The sequence below is a fragment of the Myotis daubentonii genome, chromosome 5 (assembly GCF_963259705.1).
Source record: "Myotis daubentonii chromosome 5, mMyoDau2.1, whole genome shotgun sequence".
Lineage (NCBI taxonomy): Eukaryota > Metazoa > Chordata > Mammalia > Chiroptera > Vespertilionidae > Myotis > Myotis daubentonii.
This window is the reverse complement of record NC_081844.1, coordinates 5,764,544-5,781,698: the sequence shown is the minus strand read 5'-3', so window position 1 is coordinate 5,781,698 and position 17,155 is coordinate 5,764,544. Positions and strand designations below refer to the sequence as shown.

Sequence of the window (17,155 nt, the reverse complement as noted above, 5' to 3'; positions counted from 1 at the left end):
TGTATTTTCATTGTTACAAATTGAACATAATTAAAGCATAGTGATTAATCACAAAAATATGTATTTATATATGTGTTTTCCAATGGTCTTAGGCGACCCCTGTGAAAGGGTCATTTGATCCCCAAAGGGGTCGCGACCCACAGGTTGAGAACCGCTGCTCTAAAGAGACAGCAAATGGAGTCGTGGTTTCCTGGAGCTGAGGGTGGAATGGGGATTGGCTGCACATGGGCTGGGGTGGGGAGAGGGGGCTTTCTTGGGTATGAAAATATTGTGGAACTGCATTTGGTGATGGTTGCACAATTCTATAAATTTACTAAAAACCATTGAATTGTAAATTAAAACAAGCAAATTTTATGGTAAGTTATGTTTCAAAACTGTAATATTAGATTTTTAAGAAAATTCATTCAATATTTATTGAACTGTGAATGTTGCAAACACGGCTGAAACCTGAGACTCAGGCACGGATCCTTCCCACCCCCATTCCCACCCCCCTCTCCGCCCCAGGCTCCTCCTTGGGAAAGAATCCTAGAGCAGGACCCGCCCAAACACGGGAGGGGGGACAGGGAGACATGGGGAGTGCAGGCAGGGAGACGGCGGAAGTCGGGGGACAGGGCCCGTGGGCAATGCTGGATTCTGGGGAGACACACACAGGCAAAGGCCAGGGCACCCATCTGCCGGGCAGCCGCAGAACATCAGGAAAGGACTGGCCGTTCAGTCTGCTGAGGGGCTGGGCCAAGTCACAGGGCTCGCCTTCAGGGCACACCCGCCTGGGCCGGGGCAGCTGATGGCGGCCACCGGCTTCAGAAACTTGCTGTGTCCGCGCACCGTCGCTCCTTCTGAGAGCGGACCAGCCTCCCTGCTCCATGACCCCAAGACCCCGGCAACCTGGGGAGACGGCCAGGCGTCCAGGGAACCCATCTTCTAACTTCCTGAGCTGAAGATACTTGGGCTGTAGCCTCAGGCACCACAGTGAAGGGCTCTGTGGCTGGAGCCACGGCCTGGGATCGCATCGCGGGCGGGCCACCTCCTGGGCGTGGGCTCGGGACCTGTGCCCCAAGAGGACCCGCGCTGCCAAGACTTTCATTATTAGATTTTTCAAAAGCAACAGCTCGCGCGCGCGTGTGTGTGTGTGTGTGTGTGTGTGTGTGTGTGTGTGTGTGTATAACACTGGACACTGATGATCCGCTCCTGATGCGAAGCAAGAGGGTGCTTGCGGCTCAGCCTGTGGCCCCGCAGCTGCTCCCTGCACCCAAGCCCAGGCTGCTCACACTTGTGGAGCCAGAGCTGGGGGCTCCCTGTCACAGGCCACCAGCAGCCCTGCTCAGCTCAGCTTTCATCAGCACCTTCTGTGCCCCATCTCCCTGGGGCCCTGGCACCACCCTGTAGGGACTGTCTGGCAGCCCGAGGTGGAGAAGCCAGGAGCCCCAAGCAGTGGGCAAGGGCCACATTCAGGCTCACGTACAGCATGGTTGTTTTTAAAAAATATGTTTTTATTGATTTTAGAGAGAGGAAGGGAGAGGGAGAGAAACGTGGATGAGACAGAGAAACACCCATCGGCTGCCTCCTGCACGCCCCCTACTGGGGACCAAGTCCACAGCCTGGGCAGGTCCCCTGACAGGAAACTGAACCTGCGACCTCTGGGTGCATGGGACATGCTCAGCCACTGAGCCCACCGGCCAGGGCCACAGTGTGGTTTTCCGTTCTTTCAGGGACTTTTAAGGCATTAAACACAGTGTGGCTGTTAGCTAACTGAAAAGAATACAAGGAAAGACATCAGGACCTGAGGAATGTGTTAAGGTTAATGGTGAGGATGACGAGCTGAAGGAACATTTAGAATACGCCTGCCTGGCACCCAGCGTCCCTCAGGGGCTCCTGGAGAGCAGCCACTGGTGCCCAACAGGCAGGTGCTCCGAGCAGGAAAGCTCTGAGCAGGCGGCTGCAGGGGAGCCTGTGGGGGGCTCGGCGGGGCCTGGCGGTGGCGCCGGTGGGCAGGCCCTGGGCAGGCAGAGGCACACAGGAGGCTCTGGCATCTGCGGGCCCCAGGGCCCAGGGCAGGAAGAAAGGCAGGAGCCTCTGCCTGGGCCCCACTGCGCTGTTCAGCCTTCCTTCCCTCTACAGGTCGCTGCTTCTGGGAGAGGGGAGGGTGTGACTAGGGAGACCAGACCCGGAGGGAACGGGGGTCGGCCCCACGTGCGAGTGTTCAGCTGGAAACCCCAGAATGCTCATGGTCACTGGAGGAGCTGAACTGTCTCTCCACTTTCCTTTGGTCCTTGATCTTGAGTCCAATGTCCATCCTCTTCTCAAAGAAGTTCACCAGCACAGACTCAGTCAGGATGGAGGCCAGGATCTGCTCGAAGGAGATGCTCCAGTCGGTGTCGACGGAGCCCCCGTTGCGGCTGGGGGCCAAGGGGCTGCGGGCCTCCCCGCCCACCAGCACCGTGTCGTCGGCCAGGTCCTCACACTGCAGGGAGCCCGTGCTGACCACCGAGTAGGAGGACATGGACATGTCGTCTTTGGTTTCATCATCAGACAGACGCTGGGAGGGGGAGCTCAGGCCCTCGCCACCGCCCCCGTCGCCCACCACCTGGCTCTCCTGCGGTGCTTTCCCCAGTTGGGTGTCTCCACCAGCTCTGGCCTGGGGGTCGCCCACAGCTGGTGGCTGGAGCTCCTGGGCAGGGTCCTGCGGGGGGTCGGGGGCTGGGGGCTGGTCCTCCCCGGGGGCCCCGTCCCGGGCCTTCCTGCCGGGCTGCGCGGAGAACCTCTTCCCCACCTCGCCGATGCGCAGCAGCAGGCTGGCCACTGTGGCGATGGCGTGGTACAAGGCCTGCTCCCTGGAGTCTTCACTGAACATGTTGTAAAGCGTCTTGCACAGCTCAATGAACTGCTCCTTTTAAAGGGAAAAACAGAACAAGGGCAGGGAGCTGGTGGAAGACAGGTCAGGCTGCCAGTGCTGGCCACCCACTGCTGGGGTGTGGTCTTGTTGGCACATCCATGCCCGCACCTTGTGGTCAGACTGAACCATGAGGGTCGGAGAGGGAAGTGTGGCCTCAGAGGGCTCTCTCCCCCAGCTGCCCTTCAGGCACAGAGAACGACCTGGACTCTCTGTCTGCGTCCTCTGTCAGCAGAGATGGGCCTTTTTCTATCGTGAGTCTCTGGACCCAGTGACCACACAGATTTCCTCGCTGTGCTTTGGAGCCACCTTCAGCTTTTTATATCTTTAATCAGAGCGACTTCAACTCCTGACAAAGCTCTTTAGAGGGTGGTGACCAGGCAAGTGCGGCCGGTCAGTGAGGGAAGGAGGTCCGGTTCCAGGTCCTGAGATCACACACGATGCCTCCTGCCCGCGGTGAGTTGCCCGACTGCAGGGGCCCCTTTGGGCAGAGCAGGGCCACCCTCAGGCTGGTCCAGCAGGTGTGGCTCAGTGGCTGAGTGTCACGGTTTGATTCCTGGTCAGGGCACATGCCCGGGTTGCAGGCTGGATCCCCAGTGTGGGGTGTGTAGGAGGCAGCCGATAGATGTTTCTCTTTCATTAATGTTTCTATCTCTCTCCCTCCCTCTCCTTTCCTCTCAGAAATCAATACAAATATATTTAAAAATAACTGCCTTTGGTTACATGTCTGTGGTCTGGCCTTGAGAAGTCACTGAGACTCCAGGCTCCAAACCTAGAGACCAGCAAATCAACCGGGAGCCTGTGTGTGCAGAGCGCGCGTGTGGGCCCAGCAGCAGGAGCGCCGTGACACGTCTCCTTGAAGGGGGTGTGTCAAACCTCTGCCCCTCAGAGGCCCACCTTCCCCAGTGCTTTTCTGGTTCATGGGTCCTGAGTGACCGTGAGCAAGCTGTCCCCAGGACACGCCCCAACAGGCCCTGACACACCTGGCCTCCTGTCTTTCTGGGCTCGTCCCTGCCATCTGACTAGTGGGATCCAGAGGCAGAGAGAACCCCTCTGGGGTGCGGTGGGAGGACCAGCGAGGCCACTCACGCAGCGTCTACTGCAGGCTCGGGGGGCCTACCTGGTTCATCTTGGGAAAGTCCTTAATGGTCTCCTTCTGAACCTCCTTCTCCTTGGCCCACATCTGAAGGTAGTGCCGGTAATCGGGGGGGCTGGTCCCCTTCTCCTCTGCGAGTTGGGAGAAAAAATTAAACTCCTTTTATCAAATGACAGAGGGCAGGGGCGGGGCGGGGGCTGGTAGCGGGGAATGAGTGGGGTGGGGTGTGGTCTGGCATGGAGTTACCTGGCCCTTTTACAAACACCCCGGCATTTGGGGACGTGGTGAAAGAACACTCCAGAACACTCAGGGGAGGGGTCTCCCCTGGGCTACGCTAAAGTAGGTTTGACCTAAACTGATAAAGATGAGCCAACCCGCCTTCCCCAAGCCCCAAAATGGTGATGGGACCACGGGAGGCTGGAATGAGGATGCATGAGAAGGGTCCTGGCAGAAAGCAGGCACCCGGGAGGAGGTGGCGGTAGCGGGGGTGGGGAGGGGAGGTGTTCACAGCTACTAGAAGATCCAGGCCTGGGGCTGACAGGAGCAGGGCCTCCCTCACATCCCCCCTTTCCACAGGGAGAGCCTTGGACTCAGGCGGGGCTTGCCATGTCCCCGGTGGGGGCCTTCCCGAAGTGACAGGGCACCCCGCTGGCCCCGCCTCCACGGCAGCGGAGATGGCCTGTATATACCTCCTCCTTTTCCTTGGACGTCCTCACTTCCAGCTCCCTCGCCCTCTTCCTGCCGCAGGGCTTCTGGACACCGAAAAAAGAACACAGAACATTCTCCCGTTACGACTCCCCGCTGAGGTCCGTGAGCGGCTCCGTGGTCTCCTGCAGAGGCCAACACGCCCCGGTGGCCGGCGCTGCTCTGCTCTCTGCCCTGGCCGCCCGCCTGTCAGCAGGGGCGCTGCTCCTCTCCACCTGCTACATGAAACCCAGAGCCACCAGCTCGCACTTCCTGTCTTTCAAAGGAATGTAAATCGCTCCACTCGGTGTTTAAGCGAATGATGGCGCACATTATGGAGAAAAACTCCAAGAACTAAGTTCTGTGATCTCTGCTGAAAAAGGTCAAACCAGAGGGGCCTAATTAGCAATTTGACCTTCCACCACACCAGCCGAGGATGAAGTTTTAAATACTGCTCGGCTCTGTATCTCTTCTTCTTTTTTAATCCTCTCCTGAGGATATGTTTTCCATTAATTTTTAGAGAGAGTGGAAGGAAGGGAGTGATGGGGGAGAGAGAGACATCAATATGAGAGACACATCGATTGGTTGCCTCCTGCACCCTCTCCAACTGGGCCTGGGGATTAAACCGGCGTGGCTCAGTGGTTGAGTGTTGACCTAGGAACCAGGAGGTCACAGTTTGATTCCCAGTCAGGGCACATGCCCAGGTTTGGGCTCGATCCCCATTGTGGGGCGTGCAGGAGGCAGCAGATCAAGGATTCATCATTGATGTTTCCATCTCTCTCTTCCCCCTCCCTTCCTCTCTGAAATCAATAAAAATATATTTAAAACAACCCAAACCCTACAACCCAGGTATGTGCACGTGCCCTTAACTAGCAATAGAAACCACGACCCTTTGGTGCGAGGCTGATGTTCTAACCACTGAACACACAGATCCGGGCTGCCCTGGGCACCTTGCCACATGCTGTTTGTAATTTCTGTTGGGTGTGTTATCCTTGGTGTGTAATGTCCCCTCACCCCCCGAGAAGTCCCAGGGCAGAGTGTTGGCCCCTTTGGGTAAGTACATTATACAGCACCAGCTCGACTGCCAAGGCCCCGGCCCAGAATGCCCCACCATCTGGATCTGATGCTCCCAAGGGCTTAAGTGCAGCACAGGGGTTTAAACAAACATTCACCCCTAACAGGAAGGTGTGTGGGACATGGAAAACATTTCTCAAGGAAGCACCCACCCTCCTCTCTGCCATGCACCCTGCTCGTGCTTTGCCTGGTCGCAATGACAGCGTCTGTGCTTGTTCCTCCGAATGAGACAACGGGACACTTTTTGGACATGGCTGTGGAGCCGACGCTCTGGTGCCTGCGCAAGCGCCCCGTGCTGCATGCCCTCACTGACCACCCATGACAAGCCCTTGGCTATGGGTCCTCCTCAGGACTTAGCCACTCGGGAGCGTCCCTGGGACCAAAAGCTTGCAGGCCTCCAGACCGTGCAGGGAACTGTGAGGACGACAGAGCCCAAGGCCTGGAGGCAGCCCAGGGCAGAGGGTGCCGCTGCCCCCAGGGACTGACCTTGAGCCTCCCAGGGCAGGTAAAGATCCAGATCTGAGGCCAGAGGAGAGGCTGGAAAGGAGCGGGGGAGCGAAGGGCAGAGGGCGGGAGGGCGAGGCCAGAGTCCAGGAAGGCAGAGACAAGAGAAATGAGTGAGAACACCCCAGGGGTCTGCCCAGAGAGAGGCAGTGCCCTGGTTCGCGAGCACCCCAACAAGGCAGGTTCCCCACCCCTCAGGGCTGCAGGCCACCTGTCCCAGCAGCGCTCACCTTCCGAGGAGCTGTCCTCAGTGAAGTAGTGGGCTGCTTCCAGGGCTGACTCGGCCTCCTCGGGGCTCAGGGCTGTGCTCAGAGCGAAAGCAGGGCGAGGGCAGGGAGAAACAATGTGACTCTCGGGAGGCCGTCCTGAGTCCTGGATAAGGTGTGCCCCCCACTGGCGTGTGCCCCCACTCCCTGCCCGCCACAGAGCCCGTGGTCATCATGAAGCCGGGTTCTGGTTATGGCTACTTTCTTGACTTTGACGTTGTTTTTGAAATGTAACAGTTGTCGCGGGTAGAAGTCTAGCCAGTGCAGCTGGAGGCCAGGGAGCGGCCAGCCCCCTCCCTGTGCTGTGGCCCAGAGGGTCCTCGGGGATGTCTGTGTTCCTGCCAGCGTCTGTGCAGGGACCACCTGCGCACAGCGACGCGCTCTTCTCACTCCCTGCATCCTGGACACTGGCCCACATGGGGGCGTATTCAGTGGGGGCGTATTCTCCCTGTTGTGGGAGGGAGTGCAGTGCGGGCTGCGCAGTGTGTGGCACTGGGGAGGTGGCAGGGCCTGGCCCAGTGGGAGAGAGCGCCAGCCTCCCTCAGCAGAATCATTGGTGGCCAATACAACCTCCCTGGAGGCCACTGTGGCTTGTGGTCTTACAGGGAAAACCAGCCACAGGCGAGGGCAGTGAGAGCAGGGCTTCCCGCTCTGGGTGCACAGAACCGGCTTTAAAACTACCCTCTGGGGTGGGTGTGGCCCCAGCATTTAGCAAATCCCTCCCCGGCAGTGCTGACGCTGTGGCCAGCAGCAGCAGGAGGGCGGCGCCACCCAGAGCAGGGCCTGGGGCCAGGACTTCCACCTGCCCAGCCCCAGCCCCTCAGGGACCCGCCCTGGAGAGCTCTCCTCAAAGAAGCCACTCTTGCTAACTCTCAGACCAAGATGGGGGTGCGCCTCAGCACTGGCTCATGGGGAGGGGGAGCCCCCACTCCACTTGCCCCCCCCTCCCCCAGGGCCTGTGCTTGGATGCTGCAGGGCAGCTCTGGACAGTGAGGGGCCTTCCCCGGGGAGTGGTTGGGAGGCTCACCGGGGGGCAAGTGCAGCTTGTAGAGGACCTTGAGCTTCTCCGTCAGGTCCCCGTGGTACATGCCGCCTGTGGAGGGAAGAGGCTCACTGGCAAGAGGGCTCTTACCCCCACGCATGCCCTCTCCTCCTCCCGTCTCCTGGGCCCTCCTCACAGCTGCCGCCCTTGGGGAGGGTCCTGGAGTGGGCCCAGGCCCCCTGCTGTCCCGAGCTCCCCCCTTCTCTGGGGCCCACAGACCCAGCCGTGGGCAGCACTGGGCTGAGGGACGGAGGAACCCCATTGGGCCCCCGCGTCTCCAGTGGAAAACGGCCCTGAGCCACTCACTCATCCCTGTCACGAATTCCTTGAAGTTGATCAGTGAGTCCTTGTTTCGGTCCAGGAGCCGGAACATGCGCCCCGCCAGCACGGGCGTGTGGGCGCCACAGGCCCAGGGCGTCAGGCTGGCAAAGAGTTCCTGGAACTGGCTGGCGTCGATGCGGTACTGCTCCAGGTAGGGCAGGCTGGGGTCCCGACGCACAGCGGCGGGCCTGCTGCTCCCCCAGTACTGACTTGCCAGGTGCTTGGCCTGCAGGGGCACAGCCTGGTGAGAGGGGGCCCACGTGCCCACCCTCCTCCTCCAGCCACGGCTGCGGAGGCCCGAGTGTGAGCGCCGAGCTGCACAGCCTCCCAGGGCCTCAAGCTGGAGCCTCCAGCCCTTGTTCACAGGTGTGGGTGCTGGGACCGGTCACGGTGGGCCATGGTGGGCGAGGGGCAGCGCTGGCTCCACTGTTCTGACCCTAAGGCCACAGCACAGCGGCCACCTCAGGGCTGAACCAGAGGCAGACGGGGCCGAAGGGAAATGACCGGAACCGACCAGTGTGGCCTTCAGCACCCTTTTCCCTTCGCCTGCTAACAGCACCTGGAAGGCCCCTCTGTCCCAGCCTCACGCAATGGGGCAGGAGATGGCCCTTCTGACCCAGCGACACTCTCCTGTAGTCACGGCACCGAGCCTTTCGCTAAAACCACTGGAAAGAAACATCTCCTTCCACGGGGGTTACTGAGGACAGGGCGACCCGGCGCCGATGACAGCCTGCCACTCTGCAGGGAGAGCTCCCAGGCACGCGTGCTGGGAGCCTGACAGCGGGCGAGCCAGACGCGGGCTGGGAGCCTGACAGCGGGCGAGCCGGACGCGGGCTGGGAGCCTGACAGACAGTGGGCGAGCCGGACGCTGCCACGCGTGAAGCTGTGCACACCCAGGCTTTGGTCACACTGGCCAGGCGTTCCCTCTCCTGGGTGGGCTGGCGAGCGGGTTTTCTAACACTAAGATCGTGTCCTGCCTAAACTCCAAGGACTTCCTCCCACCACATGCAATCTGGCCGCTGCATGAGGATGCATCGGGGACAGGACGGGGCCGGGGCTGCCCTTGCTCTTGGCGGTCACCTTAAACACCATGTAAAGGTCCTCCAGCTCTTCCACTGAGAAACCAATGTCCCCAGGTATAGCCCGGACCTGGGAGGAGAGAGAAACGAGTGAGTGACAGCTTCTCAAGTTCCCGCCGTGGTGAAGGCGAGGCGCACTGAGAGAATCCCCGTGCGGACGAGGAAGGAGGAGAACCCGTCTTGGTGCTGCCCGCTGGTCAAGCACAGGAGGCAGCCCATTCAGGAAGGAGGGTGTGGTCCATGACTTCCCTCCACACCACCTGCCGCTCGGTTCACCCTCCCTCCCGGTGGGGACGGGGAGCTCGCTGTCCGGAATGCCCGGTCAAGGACACGGGTGAGGGGCAGGCATCGCGTGGCTGCTGTCGGGGCCCCTGGGAAGACCCTGACACTGGCTCTTTGAAATCGTTCTAGAACTACTCATGAAACCCTCCCTCCAGAGATGAGGGGAACAAAGGCTAGAGCAGGCCTCCAGTGGGCTGGGGGGGTGGAGGGTGCCTCAGTGTCACTGCCCAGAGGCAGGGCACTGCCAGGCGAGGGCTCAGCAGAGTCAGGTCGCGTTTGGCCTGTGGACACTGGGTGCCAGATACGTCTCCCAGTGACCAACCCACGAGCAGGACACAGTGACTGGCACAGGCGCCCTGATGCCAGTCCCACCGAGGCAGCACTAGGGAACTGCACCTGCCCCACCCTGAGGGGAGCCCTGAAGGCAGCACAGCAGGAGCACCCAATGGGGTACCACCCCACCTTTGCCCCCGGCAATCTGGGGCCATCATACCACACTCCTCTTGGCCGTATCCTCCAAAGACTGGATCACTTTCAGCCTCTGTTTAAACCTCATCTGTTCAATGTCGTCGGCCCTCAGGCTGCTGAATTTCTATGGGCCAAGGGTGACTCAGTGAGGTGAGGTAGAACCACAGAGCAGAGGGTCACCCGCACCACAGGGACCAAATGAACGGCCTGGCCAAACATCCCCGGTCAGTGCTGACCTCATAGGACACTTTAAGGAGGTCAAAGATGTCCACCTCTTCAGGAGGGTCATCTCCACTGGTCAGCAGGGCGTGGAGGTGTGGGATGGGCGGAGAAACACTCTGCTTATTGACCACATTATCCAGGTATCTGGAGGGATTAAAGGACAGAAGTCTGGACCGCTAACAGGCGACAGTGATGTGGAGGGACTTAATTTGCATAGTCTCCCAATTAGTGAAGGAGCCTGCGGAGGGCTGGGCATCCTGCAGGGCGGTGAGAGATGAGCCCTGCACGTCAGTTATCCCCCGGGAGGTGGTGGAGAGAAGGCCTTGCTCCCTCAAGGCCTGAGGAAGCCAGACTGTCCTCTGGGGTCCCATGGACAGGACTCTGGATAAGCCAGATCCTCACATACTGGGAGACGCTTTGTCCGTTGGAAGGATGTGCTCCCCACCTTTGTTGAGCCCTCGGGGACTTGGGGACTCCCTGGCCAGGAAGAATCAGGGACCGAAGGAATGCCCCGGGAGAAAGGTGCAAGGGGCCCCGCTGTGGGGGGTCGTAGGGACCTGCTTCCCCAGGGACAGCCTTAGGACAGGGCTTGACCTTGGCCAGCCAGGATCTCACTGGGCTGGGCTGACACTCAGGTGGGAGAGGGTGGCTGACCTACACCACAGGTTCCCGCCCAAGGCCCGATGTTTCTGGTGTGAGAAGGGCGTGAGAACCGTCTCAGACTCTGGCCACTGGCTGAACCTCTCACAGCACCTGGGTTGGCTCAGCAGTTGAGGGGCAGTGCCCGAGGCTGTCCCAGGCAGCTGGCATTCCAGGTGGGCCAAACACGTGCACACGGGCGGCAGGACTATACAGAGCTCAGGGTCTCGGCTGGAATGAGGCCAGGAGGGGCCTGGATGTAAGTGGTCTGAAGGCCAGGCTGGGGGACTCAGCTCCTTTGTACAGAGAACCACCAGTGGTATAGGGAGCCCCCATGTCCAGGGGAGAGATGGTGATATTCTGATCAGCAAGATCCCTGTGGGATGCTGGTGGGTGAGAGGGGAGCAGGGAGAACCATAATGAAGCAGGTTCGGGGCTCATGGCAGGAGTGTCATGGGCCTGGAGGGAGGGGCTGGATCCTCCAGAGTGTCTATGAGGACTGGAGAGGAGGAGGATGCCAGGACCACTTTTCAGCAATCACGGCAGGCCCGCGTGAGCCCTCGGGCTGGGGGTGGGAGGAGTGATGCTGCTGGGCTCAGGGAGGCACAAGCAGGAGGCCCTGCTCCTCCCTGCCCAATGGCCCTCCCGCCCAACATGCTGGGGCTGACCCGTTTCATCTTCTCCAGGTGGTGATCACTGCCCTCTGCCAATTATCTCCCACTGGGAGGAGGCCCCAGCCCCCTCCTGGAGTGTCCCTGACTCTAGCCCTGGCTGGGCTCTTGCTGACCAAGGAGTGCCCAGGGCTGAGGAAGGGCGGGCTCTCCAGCAGGAGAAGGGAGGCCATTCGGTCACCTGCCCAGGATGGTCATGGCCTCGCCCTCGTCGCTGCAGTCCAGCAGCTTCTTCACGTTGGCATCCAGGATGGCCAAGGCCAGCTGCAGGACCACCTTGATGCCCTCGTAGAAGAAGCAGTCGACAATGACCACAGCGCTCTCGAAGGGCATGACGCTGAGGAAGAGGGTGAGGAACCAGGAGAGCGAGATGCTGGCGATTACCCCGAGGTCTTGCATCTTCTCAGAGAGCTGGGGCAGGAAGTCTCTCGTGAGCTCTTCGAAGATTCCTTGGTCCACCAGGGCCCCTAGTGAGAGCACGCACAAGTGGACGGGGGCCCGCGTGGAATCCAGGGCCCAAGGGGCAGGAAGCCCAGGGGTCCCTGGCCAGCTCCGCCTATTCAGCTGCAAAGTGGAGAGCCACATGCAGGCAGGCCCTGGTTGTCTCACCAGATTTCCTGTGGACGCCCCAGGAGTGGCTGGCAGGAGGAGATGTTATTCATTTGGTGGTTTAAAATAATTATTTCTTCCATTATACTGGGGATTTTTTCCTGGGACAGTAACAGTGATCTTGGTGGCTTCTGTGTGTACCTGCCGTGAAGCTGATGAACAGATATGATTCTAAAGGACCCCGAGAGTAGAGACCCCTAAACGAATCTTGAAAGAGCAGACATACTTTTGTACATCACAGAACACACTGGCAAGTGCACTTCCACTGCTAACACAGAACCCCTGCTGAGGCCGTGAGAGCTGGGCTGGGTAAGAGGTGCACGGTGTACTGTACACTCTAGTTGTGAGGCTGGAAATTGTCCACAATAAAAAAGCTTAAGAAGAGTTAGATGTTTCGGAATTTAGGCACCAGCTGACTTTGACCCACCACCAGTATGCAAGGCCTGCTCTTCCTGCAGCCATCCCAGGGGTCCACAGGCAGTCTGCCTGCGTGGCTCTCCACTTGGCAGCGTCGCGGTTTGTCCAGTGGGGACAGGGGCTGTCTTCAGCCTGCAGCATGGCTGAGGCCTCTGAGGGCTCCTGTGTAGGACATGCTGGGCAGGGAGCCAGCCCAGGGAGGCCCCACCCTGGAGCCACCAGCCGGCAGGCACTCACCCACCACCCTGGTGTTGTAGTAGTCGGGCAGCATTCGCTCGCAGAGGGCCACCAGCAGCCAGAAGGCCTCCTCCTCGCTGCCATAGAGCAGGAGCACAGAGGTGACGATGTTCATGGCCTGTGGGCACAGAGATGGTGAAGGAGGCTCCGGAGCTGGACACCACGGAAAACTGTCAATTCCCCAAAAGGGTTTGGCACTACAATCAAGTTTGGCGACAACAAACCACCTCACTGGGCTATGTGTAATTTGTCAAAAAGTAATTTGCAGGAAATCAACTTGACAAAAACAGTCAGCCACGTCCCTCAAATTGGGCAGCAGGCACTTGGAAAACTGAGAAGGCAGACATGAGCACGTGGCGCTATCCGGTGTCTGAGGTGTGTGAGCACAGGTGGACGTGTAAGTGAGCTGTGTGCGAGGCTCCATGGCTACAGGGAGACTATGGCAAGACTGGGACCCGCACAGCACTTCAGTGGTGACATCTTAGCTTAAAAATTTCTTAAAGCTCGCATACCGGCTTCCCGCGCACTGGTGAGATTCATGTGGAACACTGGCCCCACAGAAAGTGGTTCTGGGGGAGTTGGCCTGCTTTTCTGAAGCCCAGGAGCAGCTATGGGAAACAGGAAGCCATCTGACCTGACCAGAAAAATGCGCGCTAGATTTACAATCAAACCTGCCAGAAATGCAAATCAAAGCTTCAGTGAGATGACACCTCACCCCATGAGGATGGCTGTTACCAAAAACACAGACAATAACAAGGGTTGGTGAGGATGAGGAGAAACTGGAAGCCTTGTGCATTGCTGGTGGGAATGTAAATGGTGTAACGTCTGTGGAAAATGCTATGGCAATGCCTAAAACTTTTAAATATAGAATAATTATATGACTGGCACTTCCACTTCTGGGTATATAAACAACATAACTGGAAGCAGGGACTGGAACAGATACTGTGTACTCCGTTCATAGCAGCATATTCACAACAGCCAAAGATGAAGGAAGCCAAGTGTCCATCCTTAGATGACTGGATTAACAAAGTGTGTTCTAAAAAGGCAGGAAACGCTAACACAAGCTACAACATGGATGAACCTCGAGGATATTATGCTAATGAAATAAGCCAGCCACAAAAGGACAAATACTCTCTGAGTCCACTTATCTGAGGTTCCTCGAGGAGTCAGGTTCACAGAGACAGAAAGAACAGTGGTTGCCAGGGGTATCTAGGGGAATTGCTGAAAGAGTTCTGGCAATGGATGGTAGTGAAGGCTGCACAGATATACTTAATGCCATAGGGCAGTGATGGCGAACCTATGACACGCGTGTCACCTCTGACTCAATTTTTTGGTTGATTTTTCTTTGTTAAATGGCATTTAAATATATAAAATAAATATCAAAAATATAAGTCTTTGTTTTACTATGGTTGCAAATATCAAAAAATTTCTATATGTGACACGGCACCAGAGTTAAGTTAGGGTTTTTCAAAATGCTGACACGCCGAACTCAAAAGGTTCGCCATCTTTGGCATAGAGTGTACACTTAAGAATGAATGGTGAAGGCGTTAAGTTTTATCATGTGTTTTTTTTTTTTAATATATTTTATTGATTTTTTTACAGAGAGGAAGGGAGAGAGATAGAGAGTTAGAAACATCGATGAGAGAGAAACATCGATCAGCTGCCTCCTGCACATCTCCTACTGGGGATGTGCCCACAACCCAGGTACATGCCCTTGACCGGAATCGAACCTGGGACCTTTCAGTCCACAGGCCGACGCTCTATCCACTGAGCCAAACCGGTTTCGGCTATTATGTGTTTTTATCACACACACAAAATAATCAAATGACTCCAGGACCTATACCAGAAGCACATAGAAGGTAATAATATATAGCATGGGGATGAGATGAGCAATTGTTTTTAATTACACCTTGGAACGGCACCCATGAGCCTCTGGTGGGTGATGCTCTCTGGGTCCCTGATAAGCCCCTTACCTGGCAGTAGCCGATGGTAGGGTTTCGGAAAGCATAGGCAGTCAGCACCCGCCGAAGCGCGGCGATCCCGAGCTCGTTCTGGAAGGCAGGGTGCTCGGGCATGGAGCGGTGGAGGTCTCGCTCAATCTCCTCCGTGGCCAGGCTGTACCTCCCTGTGGACTTCTCCACCAGCTCCGAGTAGTAGCCAGGGTGAGTCACCATCTCATTCCAGGCCCCTGTGGAGACACGGCTGGCGCTGTCTCCTCCCCTCCTGGGGCTCCAGGGCAGTGCCAGGCAGTTTGGAGACGACAATGGACCACAGAGAAGTGGAACTTTGGGGTCAGTCGTGTGGTGGGAGGCAAAAGTCCCCTCGTGACTGCTCCTTGTAGGGGGCACCCCACCCAAGTTCCAATGGCTGATACCCCTCCTCCTGAAACTGTCCCAGTGGCCAAGGGTGTGCATGTGGTCAGAGTCTGTTCCAGGGAAAGGAGGCCAGGGGGGCTACTCAAGTCCCACTGCAGGTGGAGAGGTGTCAGCCGGCGACAGTGCCCCGCCCCGCCATCTGCCTACGGGACTCCGCTCCTGGTGTGGGCCCGAACCAGGCCCCTCACAGTGGAGTCCCATTTCCACCCTGTGAAGGTCAGGCAGCTCTTGCTTGGCCAGCTCAGGAGCCAGCTGGGGGTTGGCAGGGTAGCTCACCAGAGAAGAGGAGCCAGAGCTCCCCACGGAGGCCCTCGGGAATGCCCTTCAGCACCAGGTCCCGGGTCTTGGCCGTGCGGTACATGCACACACCGCGCCCGTATTCAGAGAAGTGGATGTTCCATAACTCCTCCTTCATCTTCTCCTTGGCCTGGGGGAAAGGCAATGAGGAGCTACGTGTGACCCAGGTTGCTCTCCTACCTTCCTTCTCCATCTGGCACGCTGACCGCCACCTCAGGCTTCCAAGGGCTCACAGTACATGCCCCCAGCTCAGGCTGCACTGAGCACAGCACCAACCTCAGGCAGCAGGCACACGGGCCTCCCTGGAGAGGCCTGGGGCCCATAGGGACGACTGCCTGTGATGGGCACAGAATCACAGGCTGGCCCTGTCCCCTCCCCCCACCCCACGTGGGCCTGGCATGGCAATGGAGCCCCACGCTGGGCTTACCCCTTTGGCCCCCAGGTCCTCCACTGGCGTGTTTCTCCGGAAGAGCTTGAGCAGGCCCTGGGAAGCAGTGGGTGCCTCCTGCGCGAGGGAGCTCTGGCAGCCACCACAGGGTGAGCCGGTGCTGGCGGGCTGCTCCGGTGCCTCCTGAGGAGCTGGAGGAGACTGGAAAGTACACACAGAGGGCGACACTGAGCCTGCAGGCCTCCCAGGTGCACGCAGTCACTGCCCGAAGCGGGCAGCATGGGGTGGGCACACCTGGTCTGGACCAGCAGGAGCCTACGCTTCGGCCTGGTCCCACCGCCTCGCCGAACTCCTACACTGTCCTCCTTCACCAGGCCCACCCACGCCGGCTGGCTTCTCACGGGAGGGCTCTGGGCCCATCCTGTAAGGCCTGCTCAGTGAGGTCAGGGCCAGGAGAGAAGAAACTCTGAGGAGCCAGCTCGTGTCCCCAGGGGCCTGCCTGCAGCGCCGAGTTCCCAGGGACACTATCCTTATTCCAGTCTCTGGGCTGCAGACCCAGCGGGCCCCAGAGGTGGCTGATGGTGGCATCTGCCATGACTGTTCCCGGGCCCCGGGCCACAGGGATCAGCTCAGGGTGGGACTGCCAGGAAAGAGCACTGGGGACCCCATGGAGCACGCGCACGAGCCATGCAGGAACATGGCGCAGAGCCCGGCCCCAGCGCAGGCCCACGCCTGACAGCCTTTTCAGAGCGACGGGTCCCTCCTGCAGGTGCCTCCACGACTCAGGCTGCCCGTTCACTGCACTCCCGGGGCTCTGGGGCAAAGATAAGGGCACAGACCTAGAGCTGGGTGTAAGGAAGGGGTCCTCGCCTGTGGATTATCTCTATTTCGGGCTACTTCCCCGCAGGGTAACCTGTATTAGGGGAGGCCCCGCCCCAGTGCAGGAGCCTGGGAATCTGCTTTCCCATTGCACAGCTAGCCAACGGCAAGAGAAATGAACCCTGTGGGTTTTGGGAACCTACGGGGGATGCACATAGGGCTGGCAGAAGGGGGGCACCAGGAACACAGGTCTGCAAGAAACCCTGAACTTCAGGGTTCTTCCCTGGCTTTCTGGAACCGAGCCTCCGGCCCTCCATGCTCATAGAGCAAGTAGGTAAGTTCCTAGCCCTGACTCCTCCCCTACCCCAAGGAGAAGGTCTCCTCAGGGAAGCACTGGCATCCTAGCCCCTTTAGGCACAGTGTGGGTGATGCCCGACACCTGCCTTTGCCCCTTGCTCTCCAGACTATATTCTGCCTGTGGGCACCTGACTTCCAGGCAAGCTTGCCACTGTGGGCAATGGCCTGTGCAGGGAGCTTGTCCTCTGGCCCAGGGGTCAGATGGTCTAGAGCCAGTGCCCTCTCTGGTTCTCCTCTCAGCTCCTGCCCTGAGTGCCCACCGACAGAAACAGTGCTGCTCTTGGGTGGACACTGGTCACTGGCTCCCTGGAATCCACTTCCACTTCTGCCAGCAGCAGTTTCCCGTCTTCACGTGGGCACATCTCTCTCCACTCTTGGCCCCACGCTTTGTGGGTTCTGCTGAGACCTGGGGTGATGA

At 58.7% G+C, this 17,155-nt stretch overlaps 1 protein-coding gene across 5 annotated transcripts in view; it reads right to left on the bottom strand.

Annotated features, from left to right (window-relative positions):
* Positions 1-1,469: 1,469 nt before the first annotated feature.
* TBC1D9B (TBC1 domain family member 9B) overlaps positions 1,470-17,155 on the bottom strand; it is a 55,261-nt gene continuing 39,575 nt past the window's right edge. For 3 of the 5 annotated variants that reach the window (XM_059695638.1, XM_059695639.1, XM_059695643.1), the window contains 15 exons: positions 15,601-15,762; positions 15,153-15,303; positions 14,475-14,689; positions 12,502-12,619; positions 11,420-11,705; positions 9,943-10,072; positions 9,732-9,830; positions 8,958-9,026; positions 7,863-8,103; positions 7,542-7,607; positions 6,479-6,550; positions 6,231-6,281; positions 4,676-4,738; positions 4,011-4,117; positions 1,470-2,887 (listed from right to left, as the gene is read on the bottom strand). In XM_059695638.1, the coding sequence (XP_059551621.1) occupies positions 2,201-2,887; positions 4,011-4,117; positions 4,676-4,738; positions 6,231-6,281; positions 6,479-6,550; positions 7,542-7,607; positions 7,863-8,103; positions 8,958-9,026; positions 9,732-9,830; positions 9,943-10,072; positions 11,420-11,705; positions 12,502-12,619; positions 14,475-14,689; positions 15,153-15,303; positions 15,601-15,762 (2,517 nt within the window). In that variant the 3' untranslated portion in view covers positions 1,470-2,200. The remainder of the gene's footprint in view (positions 2,888-4,010; positions 4,118-4,675; positions 4,739-6,230; positions 6,282-6,478; positions 6,551-7,541; positions 7,608-7,862; positions 8,104-8,957; positions 9,027-9,731; positions 9,831-9,942; positions 10,073-11,419; positions 11,706-12,501; positions 12,620-14,474; positions 14,690-15,152; positions 15,304-15,600; positions 15,763-17,155) is intronic. The other 2 variants (XM_059695640.1, XM_059695641.1) reach the window with 1 other exon arrangement.